This window comes from Rhinolophus ferrumequinum, chromosome 11 (genome assembly GCF_004115265.2).
Source record: "Rhinolophus ferrumequinum isolate MPI-CBG mRhiFer1 chromosome 11, mRhiFer1_v1.p, whole genome shotgun sequence".
NCBI classification, from domain to species: domain Eukaryota; kingdom Metazoa; phylum Chordata; class Mammalia; order Chiroptera; family Rhinolophidae; genus Rhinolophus; species Rhinolophus ferrumequinum.
This window is the reverse complement of record NC_046294.1, coordinates 7,256,905-7,279,681: the sequence shown is the minus strand read 5'-3', so window position 1 is coordinate 7,279,681 and position 22,777 is coordinate 7,256,905. Positions and strand designations below refer to the sequence as shown.

General features: G+C 55.5%; 2 protein-coding genes across 4 annotated transcripts in view; one reads left to right on the top strand and one right to left on the bottom strand.

Moving 5' to 3' along the window:
• Nucleotides 1-7,628, top strand: part of FLRT1 (fibronectin leucine rich transmembrane protein 1) — a 73,380-nt gene extending 65,752 nt beyond the window's left edge. The window contains exon 3 of the mRNA XM_033119531.1: nt 2,961-7,628. Within this exon, the coding sequence (XP_032975422.1) occupies nt 2,994-5,018 (2,025 nt within the window). The 5' untranslated portion in view covers nt 2,961-2,993 and the 3' untranslated portion in view covers nt 5,019-7,628. The remainder of the gene's footprint in view (nt 1-2,960) is intronic.
• Nucleotides 1-22,777, bottom strand: part of MACROD1 (mono-ADP ribosylhydrolase 1) — a 142,140-nt gene that overhangs the window by 97,131 nt on the left and 22,232 nt on the right. The window lies entirely within an intron of this gene.

Here is a 22,777-nt window from a genome sequence, read left to right as displayed (position 1 = left end):
AGGGGCCCAGGCAGAGGCTCTCCTGGGCTTGGACTTGATCCCTGAGACTGAGGCGAGGTGGCCTTTGGGCAGGCCTGTGCCTTTCTGGCCCTGACTATGCTCACAAGCAGCTTGAGACAGGACCTCCATGCTCTATAACCTTCATGGTTCTGACTTCTTGCAGAGGAAGGTGCAGAGAGACGTGCAGCTGGAAACCTGGGCTGGCTGTGACCCTGGACAGGCCCGAGCCATAGGCTGCTCGGCTGTATAACAGGACAGAGGACCGTGTGATTGTGACAGGCGGGCACAGGTTCAAAAATGTGCCTGTGAAGGGGGTGGGGGGTGAGGCCCGGCTGGAGGGGTCCTCCTCACGCCTGGGTTCATTCCTGTCCTCCGAAGGCCAGCACACCTAGAGCTGCACGACCCCTGCTTTGAGCCTGTCTGCCCCGTAGTCTGGGCCAGTGTCCTTCCCCGTCCCAGATATAATGAGGATCGGGGAGTCAGTGGTCAGATAAAGACCAGGCAACCTGGGATGCTCATATTCCACCTGGACCGTACGAGATGACTCTCAGTGCCACTGAGGGCAGGGACGGGCTGGCTAGCATGGTGCAAGGCTCCGTACAGGAGATGAGCAGAGGAACGGCCAGGGTGCCTGGTAAGGGAAACAAAGATGACACCCCAATTGGCAGAGGGCAGAGAGCTCAGTGTGCAGGAAGCAAAGACCAACTCCACATTCCCAGGGACAAGTGTGAATGGGCTGGGCTGGGGGCAGAGCTCCGAGGCAGCAGGCAAGTGTCCCCGGTCCCTCAGGGCAGCGGGTGCTGGTGGGAAGGGGCCTGAGTGTTGGGCTCAGCCTCATCAGCCCCCTTCCCTGGCTTCCCCTTCTGGGTCCAGGCACAGACCCCACGCACCCTTCCCTCTTGCCCTCACTTGCTTCCAGCCAGGTGTCCTTGGACAGCCCCTGACCTGCCTTGGGTCTGCCTCATGGACAAAGCTTTGTGCCGCAAACAGGCCCTGAGCGAGGTTAGTGCGTTAGCCAGGAGCAAAGCCTGTGCTCTCCAGCAGACTTAGAGCTTTGGGCTGGGCAAGGCCCCCGTAAATACAAATGGGACGTGAGTGTGCGAGGCAAGCGGGCGCTCCCGCTTTTTCAGTCCCTTCTGGGCTTGGGTGGTCACTGATGCCAAGCCACACCGGGCCGACATGGCCCATGGTCCCCACCCTCCAGCACCAGAAATGTAGTTAGGGACATTAAAATACCAGTCACCAAACAGTGCGACCTGCAGCCCATAGACATTCAGCGAGGGCTGTGAGCCTAGAGGCCAAGATTCTGGCCTAGGTTCCTCCTCACCACCTCTCACTGGTCTTGAGTAAGTTCACATCTCCAAGCTTCAGTTTTCTCATCTGTTAAATGGGAATAATAAGGACTCTGACCTCATGTTTGCTGAGAGGATTAAATGACTTAAGTATTCATAAAGCTCTAGACAAGATCTTTATTATCGTGTGACCTACTGTCCCACCAGAATGGACTGCTAAGTGGCTAGAACACAGGTTGGCTCCCGGTAGGTGCTCAGTAAAGGTCTGTTGGATGGCTGGATGGATGAGTGGGGGATGGATGGATAGGTGAGTGGGTGGATGGATGGAAGCACGGACGGAGCAGAAGAAAGCTTTATCTGGCATCAGGAAACCTAGCAAAGGAAGGGGACATTTGAGCCTGATCCTGAAGGATGAAGAGCAGTTTGCTAGATGGGGAGGAACAGTCCTGGAATAGAGAGAGAGAAGGAAGAAAGTTTTGACATGGTTGAGAAATGAAGACGCTTGGTCCCTCGGGCATGGGAGTGAGGCCCCCACTGACTCCTCTGGCAAGCAGTCCCGATTCTGCTCTGCACATCAGGGCCGCCCTCCAGGCGGGAGCCTCGGCTCAGACTCCAAGAGGCCATTGTGTCCCAACTGAAAAGCCTTCGTGAATCTAGAATTATATAGCAGACCTTTGCCGGCTGCATGAAGACACTTTCCCCACTGAGGTTGAAAGATAATTTCTCTTTAATTGATTTTTTTTTACCACTATGAACAGTAAAATAATATGAGAAAAATCTATGCTGCAATTTTTCCATTTGTGAAAACTGAAATTACACCTGCAAGCAATTCCCTCAGAGCATGGACCCCTCCCTCCTTTTATTTGTCTCATTTCTTTAAATGCAAAAAAACAGATACACATATTTTTCAAAATAGCTGAAAGTTTCGTGATTTGAGAAGGGGGCAAGGTGTGGAATGATTTCCCACATGACATGGAATACAGAGCCAGGGAGGGCACCTCTGATGAAAAGAGATTTCTGTAAATACACGAGAAAGCAGTTCTGTCGACACCTTCTTCTTCTGTCTATAAAATGCACGAGTGACAAACAGGACATGTTTTAACACCCGACAATGAAGCTCCCCGCTCTCCACTGCTCACCAGTGACGACGCTGGCAGCTTCTTTTTTGCAGGTTCTAGTGATGCCCCCCCTTTCGAGCTCGCAGGCCTCCCAGAAGCAACCCTTCCCTTCAAACCCCGGGTCTCAGCCAGACAGGGATGTGTGTCCCCTGTTCCAGTGAGAAATGGTGGCTCTGAATCCATAAAACATACCCTAAATCCAACCCATCGACATTGACCAGCCACTTTTAGCACTAGCTGTAAAGACTGGCTTAACGTGAGATCTTGAAAGAAGAAACCAAAACTGCGGCGTGGCTCTCACTAAATTAACCCCCCCACCCGAGGCACAGAATCATGGTCCAGGAGGGCAGCATCTTTGCTTCTGATGAGATTTAGAGTCCGACCTCGGCCCGAGTGATCACGTGTGATGTAAAATTGGCACAGAGAGGGCCCTGGTGCGTGCGCCTGGAGGCTTGACCTATGCCCTGTGACCCCGACTGCAGCAACCCCTTGGTGGCAGACAGGGGCACCGCGAATCACTCTCACCGCACGTGTCTTGTGCTCCTTGCAGGTGTTGAGGCCCCGACTTTCCCAGCCATCCACCATGGTGGTGGCACACCCCACCGCCACCGCCACCACCACGCCTGCCGCCACAGTCACGGCCACCGTCGTGATGACCACGGCCACCATGGACCTGCGGGACTGGCTGTTTCTCTGCTACGGGCTTATCGCCTTCCTGACGGAGGTCATCGACAGCACCACCTGCCCCTCGGTGTGCCGCTGTGACAACGGCTTCATCTACTGCAACGACCGGGGACTCACCTCCATCCCCGCCGACATCCCCGACGATGCCACCACCCTGTACCTGCAGAACAACCAGATCAACAACGCGGGCATCCCCCAGGACCTCAAGACCAAGGTCAACGTGCAGGTCATCTACCTGTACGAGAACGACCTGGACGAGTTCCCCGTCAACCTGCCCCGCTCCCTGCGGGAGCTGCACCTGCAGGACAACAACGTGCGAGCCATCGCCAGGGACTCGCTGGCCCGCGTCCCACTGCTGGAGAAGCTGCACCTGGACGACAACTCCGTGTCCACCGTCAGCATCGAGGAGGACGCCTTCGCCGACAGCAGGCGGCTCAAGCTGCTCTTCCTCAGCCGGAACCACCTGAGCAGCATCCCCTCGGGGCTGCCCCGCACGCTGGAGGAGCTGCGGCTGGACGACAACCGCATCTCCACCATCCCGCTGCACGCCTTCAAGGGCCTGGACAGCCTGAGGCGCCTGGTGCTGGACGGCAACCTGCTGGCCAACCCACGCATCGCCGACGACACCTTCAGCCGCCTGCACAACCTCACCGAGCTCTCGCTGGTGCGCAATTCGCTGGCCGCCCCGCCCCTCAACCTGCCCAGCGCCCACCTGCAGAAGCTCTACCTGCAGGACAACGCCATCAGCCACATCCCCTACAACACGCTGGCCAAGATGCACGAGCTGGAGCGCCTGGACCTGTCCAACAACAACCTCACCACGCTGCCCCGCGGCCTATTCGACGACCTGGAGAACCTGGCCCAGCTGCTGCTGCGGAACAACCCCTGGTTCTGCGGCTGTAACCTCGTGTGGCTGCGGGACTGGGTGAAGGCGAGGGCGGCCGTAGTCAACGTTCGAGGCCTCATGTGCCAGGGCCCCGAGAAGGTCCGGGGCATGGCCATCAAGGACATCACCAGCGAGATGGACGAGTGCTTTGACACCGGGTCGCAGGGTGGGGCAGCCAACACCGCTGCCAAGACCACGGCCGGCAACCACGCCTCTGCCACCACACCCCAGGGCTCACTCTTCACCCTCAAGGCCAAGAGGCCGGGGCTGCGCCTCCCTGACTCCAACCTTGACTACCCCATGGCCACGGGCGACGGCGCCAAGACCCTGGTGATCCACGTGAAGCCCCTGACGGCAGACTCCATCCACATCACATGGAAGGCCACACTCCCCGCCTCCTCCTTCCGGCTCAGCTGGCTGCGCCTGGGCCACAGCCCGGCCGTGGGCTCCATCACGGAGACCCTGGTGCAAGGGGACAAGACAGAGTACTTGCTGACGGCCCTGGAGCCCAAGTCCACCTACATCATCTGCATGGTCACCATGGAGACGGGCAACACCTACGTGGCCAACGAGACACCCGTGTGCGCCAAGGCGGAGACGGCGGACAGCTACGGCCCCACCACCACGCTCAACCAAGAGCAGAATGCCAACCCCATGGCCGGCCTGCCCCTGGCGGGCATCATTGGTGGTGCCGTGGCCCTCGTCTTCCTCTTCCTGATCCTGGGGGCCATCTGCTGGTACGTGCACCGAGCCAGCGAGCTGCTGACACGGGAGCGGGCCTACAACCGGGGCAGTCGGAAAAAGGACGACTACATGGAGTCGGGGACCAAGAAGGATAATTCCATCCTGGAAATCCGAGGCCCCGGGCTGCAAATGCTGCCCATTAACCCTTATGGCACCAAAGAGGAGTACGTGGTCCACACCATCTTCCCCTCCAATGGCAGCAGCCTCTGCAAGGGCACGCACACCATCGGCTACGGCACCACCCGGGGCTACCGTGACGGCGGGATCCCCGACATAGACTATTCCTACACATGAGGGCCCGCCGGGTATGCCCGCCCCAGCTCCCGCCTCCTCCTGATGTGGCGACCCCATGGCTTTGCCCAGCCTGCTGCCGTCCGACAGAGCAGGGAAAAGAAACTCCACGACAACTTTCCCAGCAAAAAGCAGTTTGGGGAGGGTTGACAATTTTCTAGAACACCACAGTGAAAAAAATTTTTTTTTAAAGAATAGAAAGCAGGAGGAGTATTTGACGTTATACCAAATTATGCCAGTTGGGGAGGGAAGAACTAAAAATAATATTGCAGTAAGGGTTGGGTCGGGGTTTTTTTTTTTCCTGAACTGGAAAGATACTACCTGTACAACGTCTGTGTACGCCTCATGCTCTGTTCAGGACCATCATAAAAGGACCGTCAGAGAGAAGCAGCCGATACGCGAAGCCCCCACGCAGCTCTCACTGCCGCCTGCTCGCTGGCAAAGACGTGATAGAAGATTTTCAGGCTCCTCACAAAGGAGAGGGGGAAGAAAAGATCTTTTGCTATGGAGATATTGTCCTGAAATCTCTTTCCTGGTTCTTTCCATACCGTTTCCCTTCCAGATTTTCAGAAATATTGCGCCTTTCACTGCATTCTTTCAACAATGATATAGCCAATTAAAAAACAAACTTTCTTTTTCCTATCCTGAGACCCTCTTCAATTCCATGCACCATCCTCTGTGGAAGCCTCATGGAAGCTGCGGCTTTCCCGGCCACTTGGAGATGCATCTATCTACCTGTCTATCTCTATCTATGTCATGTCTAAATACAGACTGGTAGGTAGAGCCAAACAGATGGTCCTTACAGCACTTCTTGGGTCAGTTCATACCATTTCCTGAGACAATAGAGTTGCGAAAACGTTGTTTTCTCCTAGCAATCATTGAGTAAGTAGACATAGTGTGTTGGGGATGGGAGTGGGGTGGGGGACAACGCTGTTCGTAAAGGTGGAGGTGTGTCTGTCCTGGACAGGTGGCTGGGGGGACCCTGGGCAAGGGGGACTTTCAGCTCGATCCTATCTCAGGTCGGCCAGAGCTGAGCGCACTCCTTTCTGATGATATGGAGAAACTTCTTTTGACTGCCAGTGTCCTCACCTCCCTCACCCCCACATTCAGTCACTCAGTAGCGACTTTCTCTTTGCTCTATGCTGCCTCCTGGGACAGGAGATTGGCACAGGGATGGGTTTTGGGTTTTGTTTTGTGTTAATATCAGCTGATTAGACCTAATGGTTTCCATGGCTGCTCAAACAAAGCCCAGAAAAAGACACGAAAATTCTCAGAAAAGCCCTGGCAGCTAGCACCCCCAAATACAGAACACTCAGCGTGCCCACCCTTGGAGATGGAAGCCCAGATCACCCTCCGAACATGCCAGCCTCCAAAAGGGTACTGACCGGAGCCCTCAGAAGAGTAAAGATTTTATTTCCTCCCTCTGGAGCCAACGTTGTCATCATTTATCAACTGACAGTACAGTGTGACGAGCCATGAGATTACAACGATGATGAAATAATGACAGCAAATCTGGAAAGAAGAGAGGAGAGGTGCCTGGGGTTTGGGTATCTCCTGCGTCCCAGCACTCGGGGGACCCTGGTTACCATCCATCAACGTGCCACCTGTCCTGCGCCGAGCAAGAGTCATGTCAAAGGAGAGATGCTGGTCTGAGGACAGAGAGGACGAGAAGAGGTCCAACTCCTGGCAGCGGCGTTTTCAAAAGGCCTCAACTGCTTTGACAAAAGCCAAAGGCGGGAGGACAAGACTAACAGCAGTCGCAGGGCTGCCATGACAGGCCCGGGACTGGCCACCCACAGGACATGAGAAGATGCTACTGGCAGCCTTCAGTGAATGGGGCGCTTTGAAAGAAATGGACACAACAGCTGCATGAGAGCAGTGGAGAGGAGACATGGGCTCTCCACGGCCTGGCCAAATGGACAGTCTCACCAAACGGAGACTCCCAACTCTCGAGCCCCAGGGAGAGGCCAAGGGCATGGACCCATCTCATTCTAAAACAAGCCTTTTCTCCCTTTTCCCACTTGAATCATTTTCTCATACAGTGAGGTCAGGAGAGAAATTTTTCCCAGCCTTAATTTCACGTCTGTGTAAAGACGGCCCTCCCTTTGGCCTGCAGTGGCCCCAGACACAGGGTCCGTTCCCGGCAGCTCAGGGAGGAGGAGAGGGTGCAGCAGGATGTGTGGGGCATTGGCTGGGGCACAGAAGTCCAAGGTCTCTGCTGTTTCTGAAAAGAGGGCCCCTCCCTCACAGCACCACTCCTGCCTTCTGTCAGTGTCCCAGGAAAATCAGTCCCTGGCCACCGTACCACTGGCCCCCAAGTCCCCTCTGCCCACATGCTCAGTTCCCCAGCTCACTCTAGGTCCTCCTTTCTCCTTTCTCCTTTCCCCATGACAGGCAGAGGTCAGATCATCCCCGTAGAGGCGACAAAGGCATTTGGGGAACAGCAGGTGGCCCGATGCCGAGGGCTGTGGGGGAGAACCTTGCCACCAGTGCCCTCCAAGACCAGGCCTAGGGATGAACTTTCCTCCCCCAGAGCACAAAGCGGGCCCAAGCAGGATGACATTGGTCACCAGCTCGCGGCTCCTGCACTAACTAAGCTCAGGCAAGGCTCACGAGGGGTTGCAGAGCCAAGCCCTGCCCGCCTCCTCCACCAGTGTAGGCACAAAGGACGGTGGAAACTCGCCCAGCTAGGGCCCTGGGACCCGCCCTCACCTTTTCTGCCCTAAGCATCCCGACATCTTCCCAGTATCCTTTCTGAGAGCGGGCTCCCAAATGTCTGTGATCTCACGGCCCCCCCAAGCCTAGAAGTGGGCCTGAAGGTCTTGCTCTGAAACCCCGTCCCCTCCTGGTTCAACTCCTCCGAGGGCCACAGAACACGAGGAGGAAGATGATGTTCCAGGATACCCAGCCTCCCACACCACGGACGCATGTGAGGACACAGGGCCCATGAGACAAGTCCAGGGCCTGGGCCACCACTTCTGTCTAGAGTCTCTCTTCTGTGGGCAGCCATCCTGACCCTTGCGGCCTCTAACTAGTCAGAACAACCTCATTGGCCTCAGCGTTGATGAGTGCATTTTGCGGCATTTAAGGCAGATTTAAAGTTTTTGTGTTTTTTTTTAAAGCCCACGATAGGTCTTTGGTTAAGTGGTTTACCCTTCGTGGTAATTAGATGTAGTGATTGGGATCTCTTTTCTATTACATGGCAATTTTCCTTTAAATTTCCCCTTGGAAAAAAAAAAAAGAAAGAGAAAGCAAGGAAGGAGAGAAGGCAGCAAGGCCAGGCGAGTCATTTGCATTTTGCGAATGAGTTCTCTTGTAAGCTCAGCTCAGGCGTGGGGCCCAATGTATGGAATGCTTAAGAGATTACTAAGAATAAAATCTATTAATTAGTCATACTCAATTCCACAGACATGATGTGCATCAAAAGCTTCTTTTCTTCCCTTTTCTCCTTCCCGCTTCCTGCAGCCTCCCGCGGAAGCTTCTCCTCCATCTTCTCCTCTAAATTGGCTCCAGCTTCCTGGATCGCCTCCATGGTAACATGGCGCCCAGTGGCTGACTAGGGGGCCTCCCCAGCCAGGGCAGGAGCTGGGACACTGGCTTCTTCCCGCTCTGGGTGACGCTACCAGGGGAGGTGACAGCAGCTGGGAAGATGGCAGGGGCTGGGGGGGCCCAGGCTTCCCCACCCAAAGCCTACAGACCATGCTGCCTTGTGCCTCTTCTCCCTCCCTTGAGGGGTACAGGGAGGCCCACCAGACCCAACAATGGGGAGGCTGAGGCCAGGCAGACAGTGAGGAAGGAGCAGGGAGGATTCCCAGACGAGTGCAGGAAAAGTGTTTTGCGAATCCATGGCCTCTGTTTACCCTTCTGTAAAGTAGGGGAGGCTGAGGCAGGGTTTAGCTTCACCCAGAAAAGCTGGGTGCTCCAGAGGCCAAGTGCTCCTCCCCTCCACTGATTCTGGAAAGTTCTCGTTGGTCCAATGCAGGTGCCGGAGGCCCCGAGCAGGAGGGACAGGACAAGTGAGGGATCCCTATGGATCTGCGCGGGCTGACTGGGGCCTGAAGAAGGGGCTGGCAGCGTGCCCGGGACTGCATCTGAGCCTCCCTCCTTCATCCTGGGAGCCAGGGAGCAAGAGGAGGACACCACCAGCCCTCACAATGGCAGCTCAAGTCCCAAAGCCAATCCACTCGACTCCATAAACCTGCGACCTGCTGAACGTGCCAGGGAGAAGGACAGGGCATCTGAGGCTTGGGCCTATGAAAGAAAAGTGCCAGGAAAACTGGATGCAGCAGGCAGGGAGAGATGGAGCTGGGCAGCTGCTGAACGGAGGGCCTGTGCCCCCCAAGGACCCGGCCAATGCGAGCACCCATGTCCCCTCCCGCACTCAAATCAGTGCAGGTGACAGGCGGCGGACGCCTGGGGCTGGATTGGCAGGAGTTGAGCGCTAACAAGCAATTCGCAGCCCTACACAGACCTTCCAGAAGGCAGACAGAGGCAGCATCCTTTTTTCCTAAGGAGGGATAAAAAGGCTCAAAAATGCAAATCATTAGCATTTACAAACACGCGAGTCTGCTAAATTGATTAGGAGAGATTAAACTCCTTGGAAGTGAAGGGAAAGGGGGATTTTTCAAGTTTTATGAACCTGCCCCCAGTGGCCTTGTGCAAAGCACAAATTTTCCGGGCCTGGCTCAGGGGCTGCCCCGTTGCAGCTCCACAGGCAGCTGGTCTGTGAGGGCTGAAACCACAAAGGCCAGAGCACGGGGGTACGCTGGGCTTGATGGGGCACACTGCCCTTGAGGGACGCAGTTCTGCCTCCATCATGGGGCTTGTGCTTGGGACTCCGGGACAGGGCAGGTTACTTGGTCTACACAGGTCATTCAGCCCCCAGCCCCCAGCAGAGACCCTACTCTTGCCCTTCAGATTCCGTTTGCCTTCAAGGGTCACAAGCGAGGGGCAATGGCTGGTTCAGTCACTTAGAGTAGGACTCTAGAGCCATGAGCTCTCCTGCTTCCTTTCTGTTCCAGGGTCGGTCTGTCTCTGATCCATTCCCTGCAGTCAGTAAAAGGGGAGTGGGGTCAACTGTGAAGGGAAAACTGAAGGGCAGGGAAGAGAAACTCTGGCCCAGAAAAGGAACCAGACAATGAGCTCTCCGTCACTAGGATCATTCAAGCACTTGATAGGGATATGGCAGATATTTTCCAGCCGAAGCCAAGGCCTGGGTCTTTGACTAGAGGATCCTGGTTCCCACCCTTACTGTTTCCTCTCCCAGGACCCTATAAGGAAGGTATCAAGAGATGATCGCTGTGCTGCTCAAAATGACCAGTGTCCCCTGAGAATCCCAGGGTAGGGCCGTCCCACAGCCAGGCCACCCAGCCTCGTCAGAGCTGCGTGTGGCACCAGAGATGCCGCAAAATTCCCATCCTCAATGTCCAAAAGGCACAGAGAGAGGAAGAGCACACATGCGCCACTCCATCCTGAAGTCTGGACAGGGAGTTGGCGGGGAGGTGACCACCCACTCAGGCTGGCTTGCCGGGGGCCACCTCTGGGGCCTGGGGCTCTGGGTCCCAGGCTGCCTCCTGGGCCTGCTCTAGGTTCCTGCCCCACCGAGCTTCGCCGTGCCACCGGGCCTTTTCCCAACTCAACACACTTGATACTGGCAGCTCAATGCATCCGTCCCAGCCAGGTTGATGGCTGCCTGGGGCACTGTTCACTCTGCCTTTTTAAGCATTTGCCATTTCTTTTGAAATGTTCCAAGTACTTGCCTGAAAAATCCACATTTGCTTCTTTAAAAACACTCACAAAAAGATTCCCCAGGCTCTTGATTCCTCCTCTCTCTACTTTCTCCTTCTCCCTTTGCATTTTTAATACTTTGTTTTTCTCTGGTTTTGTAAATTCCATTATGGCTGGGATCAGGCCCACTTACCACCATAAATGGGATTTGCAGGTATCCCAGACGCCCGAGGCCATAGAGGCAAAGCCTTCTTTTCTCCCATCAGTGCAGCAGAGCCTGGGGCAGCTCCTGCCATGCTCCCCCTCGACCACAGTCATTCCCCTTCGACCACTTGTTACTGAAGTGCCAGCTTATGCGGGGAGGGCAATGTGGGCAAACTGAAGGCACAAGGTGCCCTGCAGGGGGCTCACATGGACCCAACTTCCTCACAAAGCCAGCCCAAGGCTCTGGGGGTACCAGGGCCACCAGCGTGCTCGGGCCCGTCCTTCCCACACCTACCCACACTGCCCTCCACACCTGAAAGCCCAAAAGGCCGAGCCTAGAGCATCCCTGCAGGATGGTCTTTGCTGTCACTGCCCCTAAATCTCTTTTACAGCTGTCAGGATGGACAGCCAGTTGGGCAAGATGACAGGTCCCCAAGCTCCTCTGTGCTGGGTCACTGAGCCCAGCACGGCACTTGGCACACGGTGCTCAGTTGTCTCTTCTCTACCCCTCCTCTGGCCTCTTTGTCCACCCTGCTTGCTGTCTGCCCCCACAGCTCAGCGCAAAGGGCCCAGGCAGGTGTTGTCAATGGCTTTCCTTCCGTCCTGCACCTGGTCTGCTGGCAGCCTGGCACAGGGAGGGGCTCCCTCTCTGAAGCATCTCACTCGGCTCTCTCTCCCTTGGACCCACCGATTACCAGCTGTGAGCTTGATGGAGAAATCCAGCCACTCGGCGAGATCCGGTGGCTGGCCTGGGGGACTCAGTTTCCTCTCTCCAAGCAGAGCCTCAGGTGGGTGACAAAGGGCAGAGAATTGGATGTCCTGCCTTGTCTGACCACCCTGTCAAGAGTCCCCACACCCTGAGTCAACCACCTAGAGGAACTAATCAGGTTTTATCTTCAAGACAGAGAAAAACAAATGCAACGTGAACCGACAATCAAAGCTACAGTGGACACGGGCTGCCACACACTCATCTCCCTGAAGCTGGCAGGTCCAGAGTACGTCTCACCTGTCCTGTTTGCAGGACAGGTTTGCAGAGTGGCCCAGAGACCACCCACCTCTGACTGGTCCAGTTTTTGAAAGGTTCTGGGTACCCCGGAGGAAGACACAAAACCCTAAACTAGCCTTAGCTTTTTTTACCCCATCCAACACACCACCTGCCAGCAGGCCTGTGGCCTCACTAAGAAGCCCACCCAGCGTCCAGGGCCTGGTGCTGGGCGGCAGTGTGTGTGGGGGGGGTTTCTTTGGACGGAGGACCCCGGTGCCTTGCAGCTCATAGAGATTCTGAGAGCCATGGGGAGGAATCTGGACGGCTCAGCATTGGAGGTTTGTTATCTGAGAGGGAGAGATAGTGTGGAAGGTTGGGAGAGGCTGCAGGTTGTGAACATAGGCGAGCCAGGGAGAGGGTGCAGTTGTGTGATTCTGCAGACTGGAGCGGCCGATGCCTGCTAAACAGGATTGTCACCAGACAGGTGTGAACAGAGAGGCAATGGGAAAAAGTATAAACTCAGAGAAACCCCACGCATACGCACTGCAGAGTGAATGTCTTTTAAGAGCCACCAACAGCAGCCTTTCCTGACGGTAAAGGTTGTTTGTATGGCATTTGGTATGGTTACACACTGGGCTCACTGGATGACTGGTGCTTTGTTCAGTCATCCATTCCCAGTGAGCTGAGGAGGAGGAAGCCTGGGAGGGGGCCTCAGCCAGACCCTGGAGAAGGGGTGGGTCCCTCTGCTACAGAAGGTGGGGTGTCCGGCCAGCCGAGGGCACAGGGAGCGCAGGCCTGGTCTCTCGCAAGCCTATGACCAAGGTCCCTTCTGCCATCTGAGGGATCCCTGCCCAGGCACCCCCACCTTCCCCTGAGCCCCTGCCCTTCCTCACCTGTAGAATCAGCCCCATGGGGCCACTTGGCCGCATGCTCCTTGTCTTTTACCCTTTTTCTCTGAAGGGCAAAGCAATCTTGGGGGCCTGAGGGATGGGACCACTCCCACTGCTGCCTGCTGCCACCTGAGACCCAGCTGGCTGACCCGGCCTGGCTCCGGGCCCACCTGCCTCACTCCCAACCTCACCACTAGATAGGGGATTTTGGAAAACGAAACACACAAACACCCACGACGGCGACAACACAAACCAAAGTGCACTGCGAACCACCCTCGGCCTCCTTCTTGTAGGTGCCTTGAAACTTCAATGTTGAGATGAATGTGATGAACTATTTAGTCCTATTTTCTGTTTGTCTGTTTTCATATAAAATGTCCAAGTCCACTTTCCTTGTCCTTTCTTGAAATAAATAGATTTAACTTTTACAGTCATCTCGCTGCTGACTCTTGGCTTGGGGCCCAGCATGCCGGGGCCAGGCGTCTGTCGCACACACACACACAGCCACCTACACCCCATCCCCAGGCCTCGCTCCCAAGGGACAGCTCTGCTGCCGGGTCCACTGGCCCAGAGGTGGCAGCCAGAGTGGGGAGGAGAGACTCTGAGTTAGTAAGTTCCCCAGGGCACCATCGGAACCAAAATACTGATTCTGCTCCAAGACAGAGAGGGACCTCTGACCCCATCCCACAGGCCCCAGGAAAGGCGGACCGCCAGCTAAAGGCAAACTCCGAGAGGGTCTCCATGTAGAGACCTATTAACAGAAGCGTGGATTATCCCATAAGAGGCCCAGGCACCCATGTGGTCACTCAGATAAGACTGGAACTGTACAGGAGTTGGGGACACGTGCCATTCCTCCACCCGGTGAACACTTGCCTGGGTTCCCCCCATTAGATGCCCCTCGTCCCCTGGATGTACCCACCGAATTCACAACTCCCTAGGCCTTATCTGATATCTCAGATAAGGAAAGGATAAAATAATTCTCCATGAGAACAATAGCAGTTTCTACTAAATTTAACATAAAATAAGAACTCATTCCTTCTGTCTTAGATCTGTTTTCATGTCTGGATACAGGTTAATGAGTTTATCCTTATATTCCAAGAAAGCAAAGTTATTTCTCCACGTGCCTTGGTGGTGGGTAGCCTGTCTGGGGTGATGCAGGGCGCTCTGACCCCACAGGTACCCCTCTCTCCCCTCACCTCTCATCCTCACCTCCCGCGCCCCGGCGGCAGGAGCCAGTCCAGAGGGACCATTATAAACAGCAGCACATGAGGTGATCCCCCCAGAGCGCCCAGCACACAGTAGGTGCTCAGGAGGACTGCCCCACTCTTCCTCACTTGAGACCCTTGCACCAGGGCTGCCAAGGGATCTTTCAAGCACACAGTCATCCAGCCAGTCAGTAGGTGTTTACTCAGGGCCTACTATGTGCTGGGCTTGGGGCTGAGGCCCTGCCCTAGTCGGGGGCGGGGCGGCACTCTGGAGATGAGGAGGATTGGGGAGTGAGGGAGCGTCCCACACACTGCCCGTCAGAGCGCCCGTCAGAGCGCCCGTCAGAGCCCTGAGGCACGGGCAGAAAGGCCAAGTCTGACCTGCCTCCCTGTGGCAGGTACCACTTACCCGGCAAACTTACAGGATCCACCCACTGGCCCAGCCTCCCTCCACACCACCCAGGCCCTGCCAGCTGATCTCTCGGCCACGCCCTTGAAAGCCCAGGGCAGGAGGACTGGGGGGGCGGGGGGGGGCGGGGGAAGAGGCACAGATAGGCCTGCCCCGAGCTGGCCTCACCCTCTAAGTACTGGCAGGAGTGCACAAACCAGGGCGTCCCTGGGGCTCTCCCCAAGCCAGGGCAGGAGGACTGGTTTCCCAAATTGTGTTCCTCAGCCCCTAGAACTAATAGAGGTTCTGCCAGGAAGGGTTCACAGTCACATACATCTGGGAAGCACTGGATTAATGCCACTGCCTTGGAGGCCCTTGGAACTAGCTTAGACTCACGAGCTCCAGCACTTACTCCCTGTGCCTCAGTTTCCACCTCTGTAGAATGCATGCTTAATAAGAGATCACTGCTCTCCTGAGGTCTGACAATTAAGTTCGAGAACTCATCCTAGAAAAGGTGCTACATACCTCATTGCTGAATATTACTATGGTCACCTTCGAAGTACGCCCCCTGGGAAGCTATGTCAGTGCCTAGTCCACCCTTCAAAGCAATTTGGGAACTCTTTTTCTGGAATGGCCATCAGAGCTGTCGTCGTATTACCCTTGATATCTTGAATGTCATCAAAATGTCTTGCTTTCAATAGCTCCTTTATCTTCAGATAAAGAAAGAAGTCCTTGGGGGCCAGATCAGGTGAGTAGGGAGGGTGTTCCAATACAGTTATTTGTTCACTGGCTGAAAACTCCCTCACAGACAGGACGTGTGAGCTGGTGCACTGTCGTGATGCAAGAGCCATGAATTGTCGGCAAAAAGTTCAGGTCGTTTTCATCTAACTTTTTCACGCAGCCTTTTCAGCACTTCAAACAGTAAACTCAGTTAACTGTTTGTCCCATTGGTACAAATTCATAATGAATAATTCCTCTGATATCAAAGGTTAGCAACATCGTTGCAGTAAGTTCGCGAACTTAATTGTCAGACCTCGCATTTCTACCATCATGACAACACCGAGCCTGCTAACATGTGCTTTCTGGGTTTCCCTCCACTTGTCCAGGGAGTGTAGGCCCCCATCCCTGCACACCCAGCATCCCTGGTCCTCAGGCACGACAGCAAGCACTGAACTGGCCGGCATTTCTTGCAAGGAGGCCCATGTGTCTCAGCAGAACCCTCAGGTCAGGACAGCAAAGTGCCCCCAGGTCTAGCACAGAGGAGAGGTGTCCCGGGGGGCTGGGGCCTATTCCCCAAACCATCCCGACCACACCCAAGATCTGGGGCCTGCTCTCCAAAACCTGCCAGAGAGGATCGCAGCCTGACGCAAGCTTCCAGCTTCAGGAGGTCAGGGCGTGGGGGTGGTGGGGAATCTTAGGTTTTCATAAGTGCTCACGGGGAATGAGAGGCCCAGACAAGGTTGGGCCACACAAGAGGGCCTCACCAGAACCCCTGAGAGAGTTTCTAGGATCTGTATTTGTGGTCAATGGAAATAAGACACTCCACACGTAACTGACCCTTTCTGAAAAGGAGTAGTGGCTGACGTAGTGAGCCCCACCCCATCCTCAAAGGACTGCCAAGAGAGCTGGCCGGTCCCTCAAAGGCACATGAGTTCTGAGAGGTAGAAGGAACCAATGAACCTGAAGTGCCTCCGTCTCCCTACCATGTCTTCAGATGGACCCCAGGAGACGGGTGGTCTCCCTGCAAACCTGGGACCCACCCTGCTGCAGCTCCTGCTGTGCTGTACTCCAACCAAGCAGCTTCCGGCCCTTTCCTTCACCAAGAAATCTCAGGACTTGCATATCACTGTGGTTACAGACAGGTGTGGGGTAAGACCCCAAATGGCTGCCCTGCAGCCAAGCGGCACCCCAAAGCCCAGGGCCCCTGCTTCTTGTATTCAACTCTGCCTGTTTGGTCAGAGTCAGGACTAAAAGTTTATTCAAGTGGGAGAAAGAGTGGGTGGCTGTTACCCCCTGTACCTAGACCCCACTCTTACCTGGCAACCACCCAGTTCCAGAAGCTTCCTTTCCTTTGCCCCCACTTCCCAGGAAGAGTCTCTGGCTTCACCAAGCAGCCTAGAGAAGAGGTGATCAAATCTGGGAAGGTTCTAATACCCCAAACCGCAACCCCCGAATTCTGTGGCCTGTTCTTGGCGCTCAGCCTGGAAGGTCCCAGAAGGATCTGAGGTCACTCAGCCAGCCCTAAAGGCTGCCTCAGTAGGTCTGGGTGGAACTTGCTCGTCCACTTTCAGGTACCCCAAACCAAATGTGTTCCCGGCCCGCTGGCCGCGTCCCCTTCCCTCCTCCACAGCCCTCATCCTCTTGTCAGCACCTGCTGCCCCCATGTCAGGCACCTCTGAAGGACCCTCTGCTTCCGAGGCTCAGTAAGTAGGCTCTCTTGAGCCGCTAACTGACAGCACAAATGAAATCCCGGTGCTCCTCCCTCAGAGATTTACAGGGGAAGTGAAATCTTATTTGCACTGCTGCCAAGCCTGGGACGCGATGAAATTATGCTTCGAGAAGAGACCCGGCCAGCTTCTCACAGAAGCGGCTGCATCGGAGATGGGCTTATTAAAAGCCACAGTGGCCACATTTCAACCTGTTTCAGGTGTTAAGTAATTTACTGCCACCCAGAATTCAGTGGTAGGTTTTTATCATTTTTATTTCCATAATGCAGGTGAGTGGCCCCCAGAGGTCCCTGCACAGGGCACTGCGGGTCTAAGTGCTCCCTGCCTCCCAGCACTGCAGAGGGAAAAGAGGAGGGGAGTCTGGGGGGGGCGAGGATGGGGCCCGAGTGGCAGCAGATGGCCCGGCTCTCCCCAGGGTTACACGAGGCTTGGCCAAAGCCCAAAATGACAGGCAGGGGAGGTTCTAATACCCCATCCCATATTTGGGGGACCAGTGATCCCCCCAAGACTCTGCAGGTTTTTCCCAAAGGCAGAAATAGTATGAGCGCTGTGAAAGCAGAGACTATCTCTGTCTCAGGACCTGACTGCCAACCACAGGATCAACAAGTCTTTATTGAGCACCTACTGTGAGCCAGGCCCTGCTCAGATGGGGGACACAGCAGTGAATAGGGACCCCAAAGATCCCTGCCCTCATGTTGTGCTGTTAAATGTTGAATAAATATTTGTGGTTGGTTGACTGAAATCTCCGAGAGGCAAACCAGCTCTTGAAAGAAAAGACGTGGGAGGCACCAGTGGGGGTAGGGTAAGGAGACAACTCACTTTACTGAGCATCTGTTACATGCCAGTCACTGTCGCAGCCCTTGAAGCAGGGACCTCCCCCTGTCACAGATGAGGAGGCACAGAGCTTTTGGGTGCCAGTACCCGGTGCCTTTCATTGCTCTGGAGAAGTGTGGTAAGGGGCCCAGGCTCTGTCTTTCCCCTTCCCTGACCCACAAAACTCCGGGGGAATGCACAGCCTCCCACTCACAGAAAGCTGGGGGCAAGGAGCCATGCGGTCTCGGACCCACAGACACAAAGGGTCGCTTCTCAGCAGAGCTGGGCCCAGAGCTGTTTGGTACCTGCCAACATTGGGGGATTAAGCCTATTACGGAGGCTCCGGGGCGCTAATCCAACGCCCTTTCTGTCGCCCCATTTCTCTACCTGTTTTCAGATACTCCAGGAAGACCAAGGGGAATCTTCAAAGTCCAGGCTGAGCCAAGAACAGAAATTCTTTAATTAGCTTTCCCTTGGACTGGGGCCTGGCGAATGGATCAGTGGTGAGGGGGAGGAAAAAGGGAACAGGGTCCTCCCTAAAGCTAAGATTACATACGGGGGGTGACGGGCTGAGGGGCCATCGCGGGTCCCCAAGCAGGCCCTCTCCGGTCGGTGGCTCCCCAGGGGCTGGCAGATGGAACCTGTCACCAGGAAGACACGGGACATGTGCTCTCAACGAGTCTGCGGTCCCCGGGAAGCTGGCGCAACGAGACGCTCGGCACAGCTGGGCTGTGCGCCTGGGTGTCCTAATGGGTGCGCTTCCTCCCACGTGGCTGCCCAGATCGGAACCTTTGTAATCAGGGCAGATTTCCTAAAGTGACACCCATCTGTGAGAGGCAAGGTAGTACAGCCCGATGGCTCCAGGCACCAGACATCTGTCACCATGTTCCACACTCACTTATCCCCATTTTCATGCAAGCAAACTGAGGCCTAGACCTAAGAAGCTTGCCCAAGGCCATGGTGACATGAGTTAGTATTGCAACCAGGTCTGTCCAGGCTGGTCCCACAGCTCTGAGTCCTGGCCCATGAGGCCTCATGAAAAGGCCTGACTGGGAGTCTATGAGCCTGGAGGGAAAGGCATATAGGAGCTCCCACCAGAAAATGTGGGGAAGTAGGCCTCCCAGGCAAGCCTCCTCCAGGAAGCCTTCCCTGACCCCACCAAAGCACTTACACACCCAGTGCTGTAACCCTGTTGTCCCCACGATGCAGCCAGTGCCTTTTAGAGGAAGGGACTGGGTCTTTATCATTTCACACTCTCCGAAAGAAGGAAGGATCTGCCGCCACCTCAGCCGGGGGAGCCTGACTGGAAGAGAGGAGCCTGGAGGAGGCTGGGCCCTGGGAGCAGGATGACAAGAAGGAGGGAACCAGAGAGGAGGCTGCCCAGGACCCCAGGAGCTGAGCTCCAGGCTAGCGTCTCCCTCAGGTCCAGGCTCTCCTGCTGGCTGGCTTTGCTCAGGAAGGTACAAGAGAGGTAGGCGGGTAGGAGGACAATTCAAGAACTCAGAGACCCAGATTCCTGGGGTCTGAAGCTGTTTAAAGTATGACTTGTGCTACCCCCACCCCAACAAAAGTAGTTCTGCTCTCTGCTGTGGTCTGGCCACGCGGGGCTCTAAAAATAAGGGCTGCCCTTGGGGGCAGGCAAAGAAAGGGCCTCTGGGGCCCCCAGCCTCCCTCTGGCGTCCCTTCTCCTGGCGTCCCTGCTCCTGGTGCAGCAACCTGATCCACGCCCAGGGCTCCACCTTGGGCCTCTCTGGGATGCTCCCCCTGGCTCCTCCTTCCTGACCCTCCAGGCAAGTCTGCCCAGGGTCAGGTCATTACAGGCGACTGTGCAGCTCCCTCAGGTGTCCCAGCTGCCTGTGCCACATCTCCCTTGCTCTTGGCTGCAGCCCCAGCATCAGCAGCTACTGAATGAACGAACACAAAGCTGAACAAACAACTGTGCCATGGAGCACACAGGAGGGATGCTTAACCCAGGTCAGGAAAGGTTCTTGGAGGAGACGACATCCAAGTTGGGACCCTGGAGCATGACCAGAGTCAGGCAAGTGCCAACGGGAGGAAAGGGTGAAACCCAGAGTCACCGCAGAGCAGCAGGAAGCAGCATCCACCCCACCAGAGGCCAGGCCCAGAAAGGCCATGGCCGCAGCCAAGGAAGTGTGTGGTCTCCCAGGGCAATAGGCAGGGCCAGGGCAAGCAAGGGACACGAAGGCGGGGGTGGTGGCCTTGCCAAGACTTACTGTGAGCAGAGAGGCACTCTAGGTGTTTTCTGGCACAAAGCAAGTATGTCCAAGCACCTACTATGTGACGGATTGGTCAAGCCGCTGGGGGTGAGCCGGGAAAGGGCCCGCCTCCCTCTGCGCCTGCGTGCAGCAGTGCTTCCAGCCTCGCCTCGCCAGCGAGAAGAATGATGTCTCTTATTTCAATTAGCCTTTTCTTGATTACTAGCGAAGGTCTGCATCTTTTCACTTGTTTACTGGCCATTTGTTTTTCTCCTTCCGGGAATTGCCTGTCCATATCTTTTGTCCATTTTTCTTATTGATTTGTGAGAGCTCTTCGCATATTAAGAGAGGAGTAGAGAAGCAGCCTTCTCCTGGGGCAGACCCTCAGGGTCGTCCCTGCAGGGTCCTCAGTCCCAGGAAAGGGAGAAGGATCTGCGCGCATTTCTGAGTGCTCCCACTGAATCTCTACACCCCTGCCCAGCTCCCAACAGTCAACTATCCCAGAAGATGAAGCACCTTCTGCAGGTGGGAGCCCCCGCCAGGCCTGCGTCTCATCTGGCAAAACCCAGAGGGCTTATTTTTTACTTATGTGTGGCTGGCAGGGTGCCTCTGATGGCACCCGAGGGAAGCCAGCGGTGTCGCTGGGCGTCTACAAGGAGGAAGGGATGATTTTCACTATCCCAGGCCAATTCAGTCAGGACCATCTGACAAAAAAGGCAGGTCCCAAAGCCCCAGGCTGACTCTCCCACCAGAATGCGAGGACCCCTCTCTGTCACACACCATGCCTGCCCCCTGCTTCTAGCTATGATGGTTCCTAAAGAGTGACCCAGGACCGGGAAGACACATCTGAGACCTGCCCCTCGCCCTCTGCCACCTGACCTGTCAGAGCCAGAAGTAACCCTGCAGTTTATTTTCCCTGCCACGCTTTCCATATTTCAGCGGACAAATAACGCAGGCCATAAAACTGATTTCCAAAGCCTATAAAGACAATAACATTTAGGGAGCCAGGAAAAATAAAGACCCTTCTTTCCTGGAGTAATGGCTGCCAGGAGCCCTCATGGGGCCCTTTCTGCACCTGGGGGTGGCACGGCTCAGGGCCAGCCACAGACTTCCCTGCACCAGGTGGTAAATGGCTGCTTGGCACATGTTCTGAGGGGCCCAAGACAGCCAGGGAAACTGCAAACTGCCTGTTTACCTCTTCCCTGACTTCCCTGCTCACAGCTGCACCAGCTCCCCAAGAACCAGGGACGCACTGACACCCCATGCCACCCCCCTTCCCCACACCAGATTGCAGATCGCACGCCATTGTCCTGGTGCCAGCCAAAGTCACCCCACTGCAGCCAGAGTAGGAGAGACTCCCTGCTGAGTGTGGCCAGGTGGGCAGCCTGGATAGCCAAGCCCGTCGTCCTGCTCTGCACCACGCTTGGGTGAGCCCTCCAGGAGGGCAAGCAACAGGAACACAAAGGTGGCCACTGTGACCACTGGGTGATAGAAGGGGATGGGGGCCCTATGGGGACCGGGAAAGCTCAGCTCTTCTCCAAGCTCTCCAAACACCCATTCCTGGGCTGATACCATGCCCACTAACCAGAAGGACACATACAGCTACAAGTGGTTACCACACGCCCCTCCCCCCATTCATTCACTCACTTATTCATTCAAAGGTGATGTGACAGGGGCCACCGAATGGCTCAGGTGGTTAGAGCGGGAGCTCTCAACAACAAGGTTGCCGGTTCGACTCCCGCAAGGGATGGTGGGCTGCGCCACCTGCAACTAAGATTGAACACGGCACCTTGAGCTGAGCTGCCGAGGGGCGGCCGGACGGCTCAGTTGGTTGGAACATGTGTTCTCAACAACAAGTTTGCCAGTTTGATTCCCAAATGGGATGGTGGGCTGCACCCCCCCCCACCCCTGCAACTAGATTGAAAACAGCAACTGGACTTGGAGCTCAGCTGCGCCCTCTGCAGCTCAGCTGAGATTGAAAGGACAACTACTTGACTTGGAGCTCACGGGTCCTGGGAAAAAACACACTGTTCCCCAATAAAGTCCTGTTCCCCTTCCACAATAAAATCTTAAAAAACAAAACAAAACAAAAAAAAACGGTGATGTGACAAAGTAGAGTATCCAGGATACACAATGAGAAGATGTGGTTCAAGCTTCCTGACTTGTCTGGAGACATGTCAAATTACAGCCCAGTACCAGAACCCCACAACCTGAAAAGTGGGAGGGAATACTGAAAGCTACCTCCCAGGCCATTTTCATGATGATTTTCCTGGGCTCAGAGCTCTGCTGGACCAGGGTGGGACCAATATCTGCTGCTGTAGGGCAAGAGGCTGGGTCATGTATGAGGGCAAATGACCCAATGGACCAAATGACCCTGACAGTCCTTTCCAGGTAAGGAAAGGTCAGCAGACAGTGCATCTAAGCAGTAAAAACCCCACCTTCAGGGAAGAGCCACTGTGCAGCCAACAGATCCACAGCTGAGGGTGAGGGAGGGCCCCCCGTCTGTGGGGGCACCCAGATGGCTCTCAGGAGCCCCCTCTCAGAAGTCACTCATCCTCATTCTCCTCCAGGATTAAAACATGTCAGGACATGGAATTAGCCGCAGCCTCCGCCTCTGGCTTACCCACAAAGATGTAGAAGGAGAATCTTCCAACCAGGACCAACTCCCTGCAGAGGGTATCCCCACAGTCTCTGTGGGAACAACAGGCGTGGGGAAGTGGGGCATCAGCTCCCAGGAGCCCCGGACTGGGTTTCGAGGGGTTCTCAGGCTGGCTGTAGGGCTGTAAACCGGCATTTGCATGGAGAGCGCTCAGTGATTCTGGAATTTATGCAGCTGCCTGTGTGATTCCTAAGGCGAAACGAATCTCTAGGCCGCTTTTCTCAGCAGGAA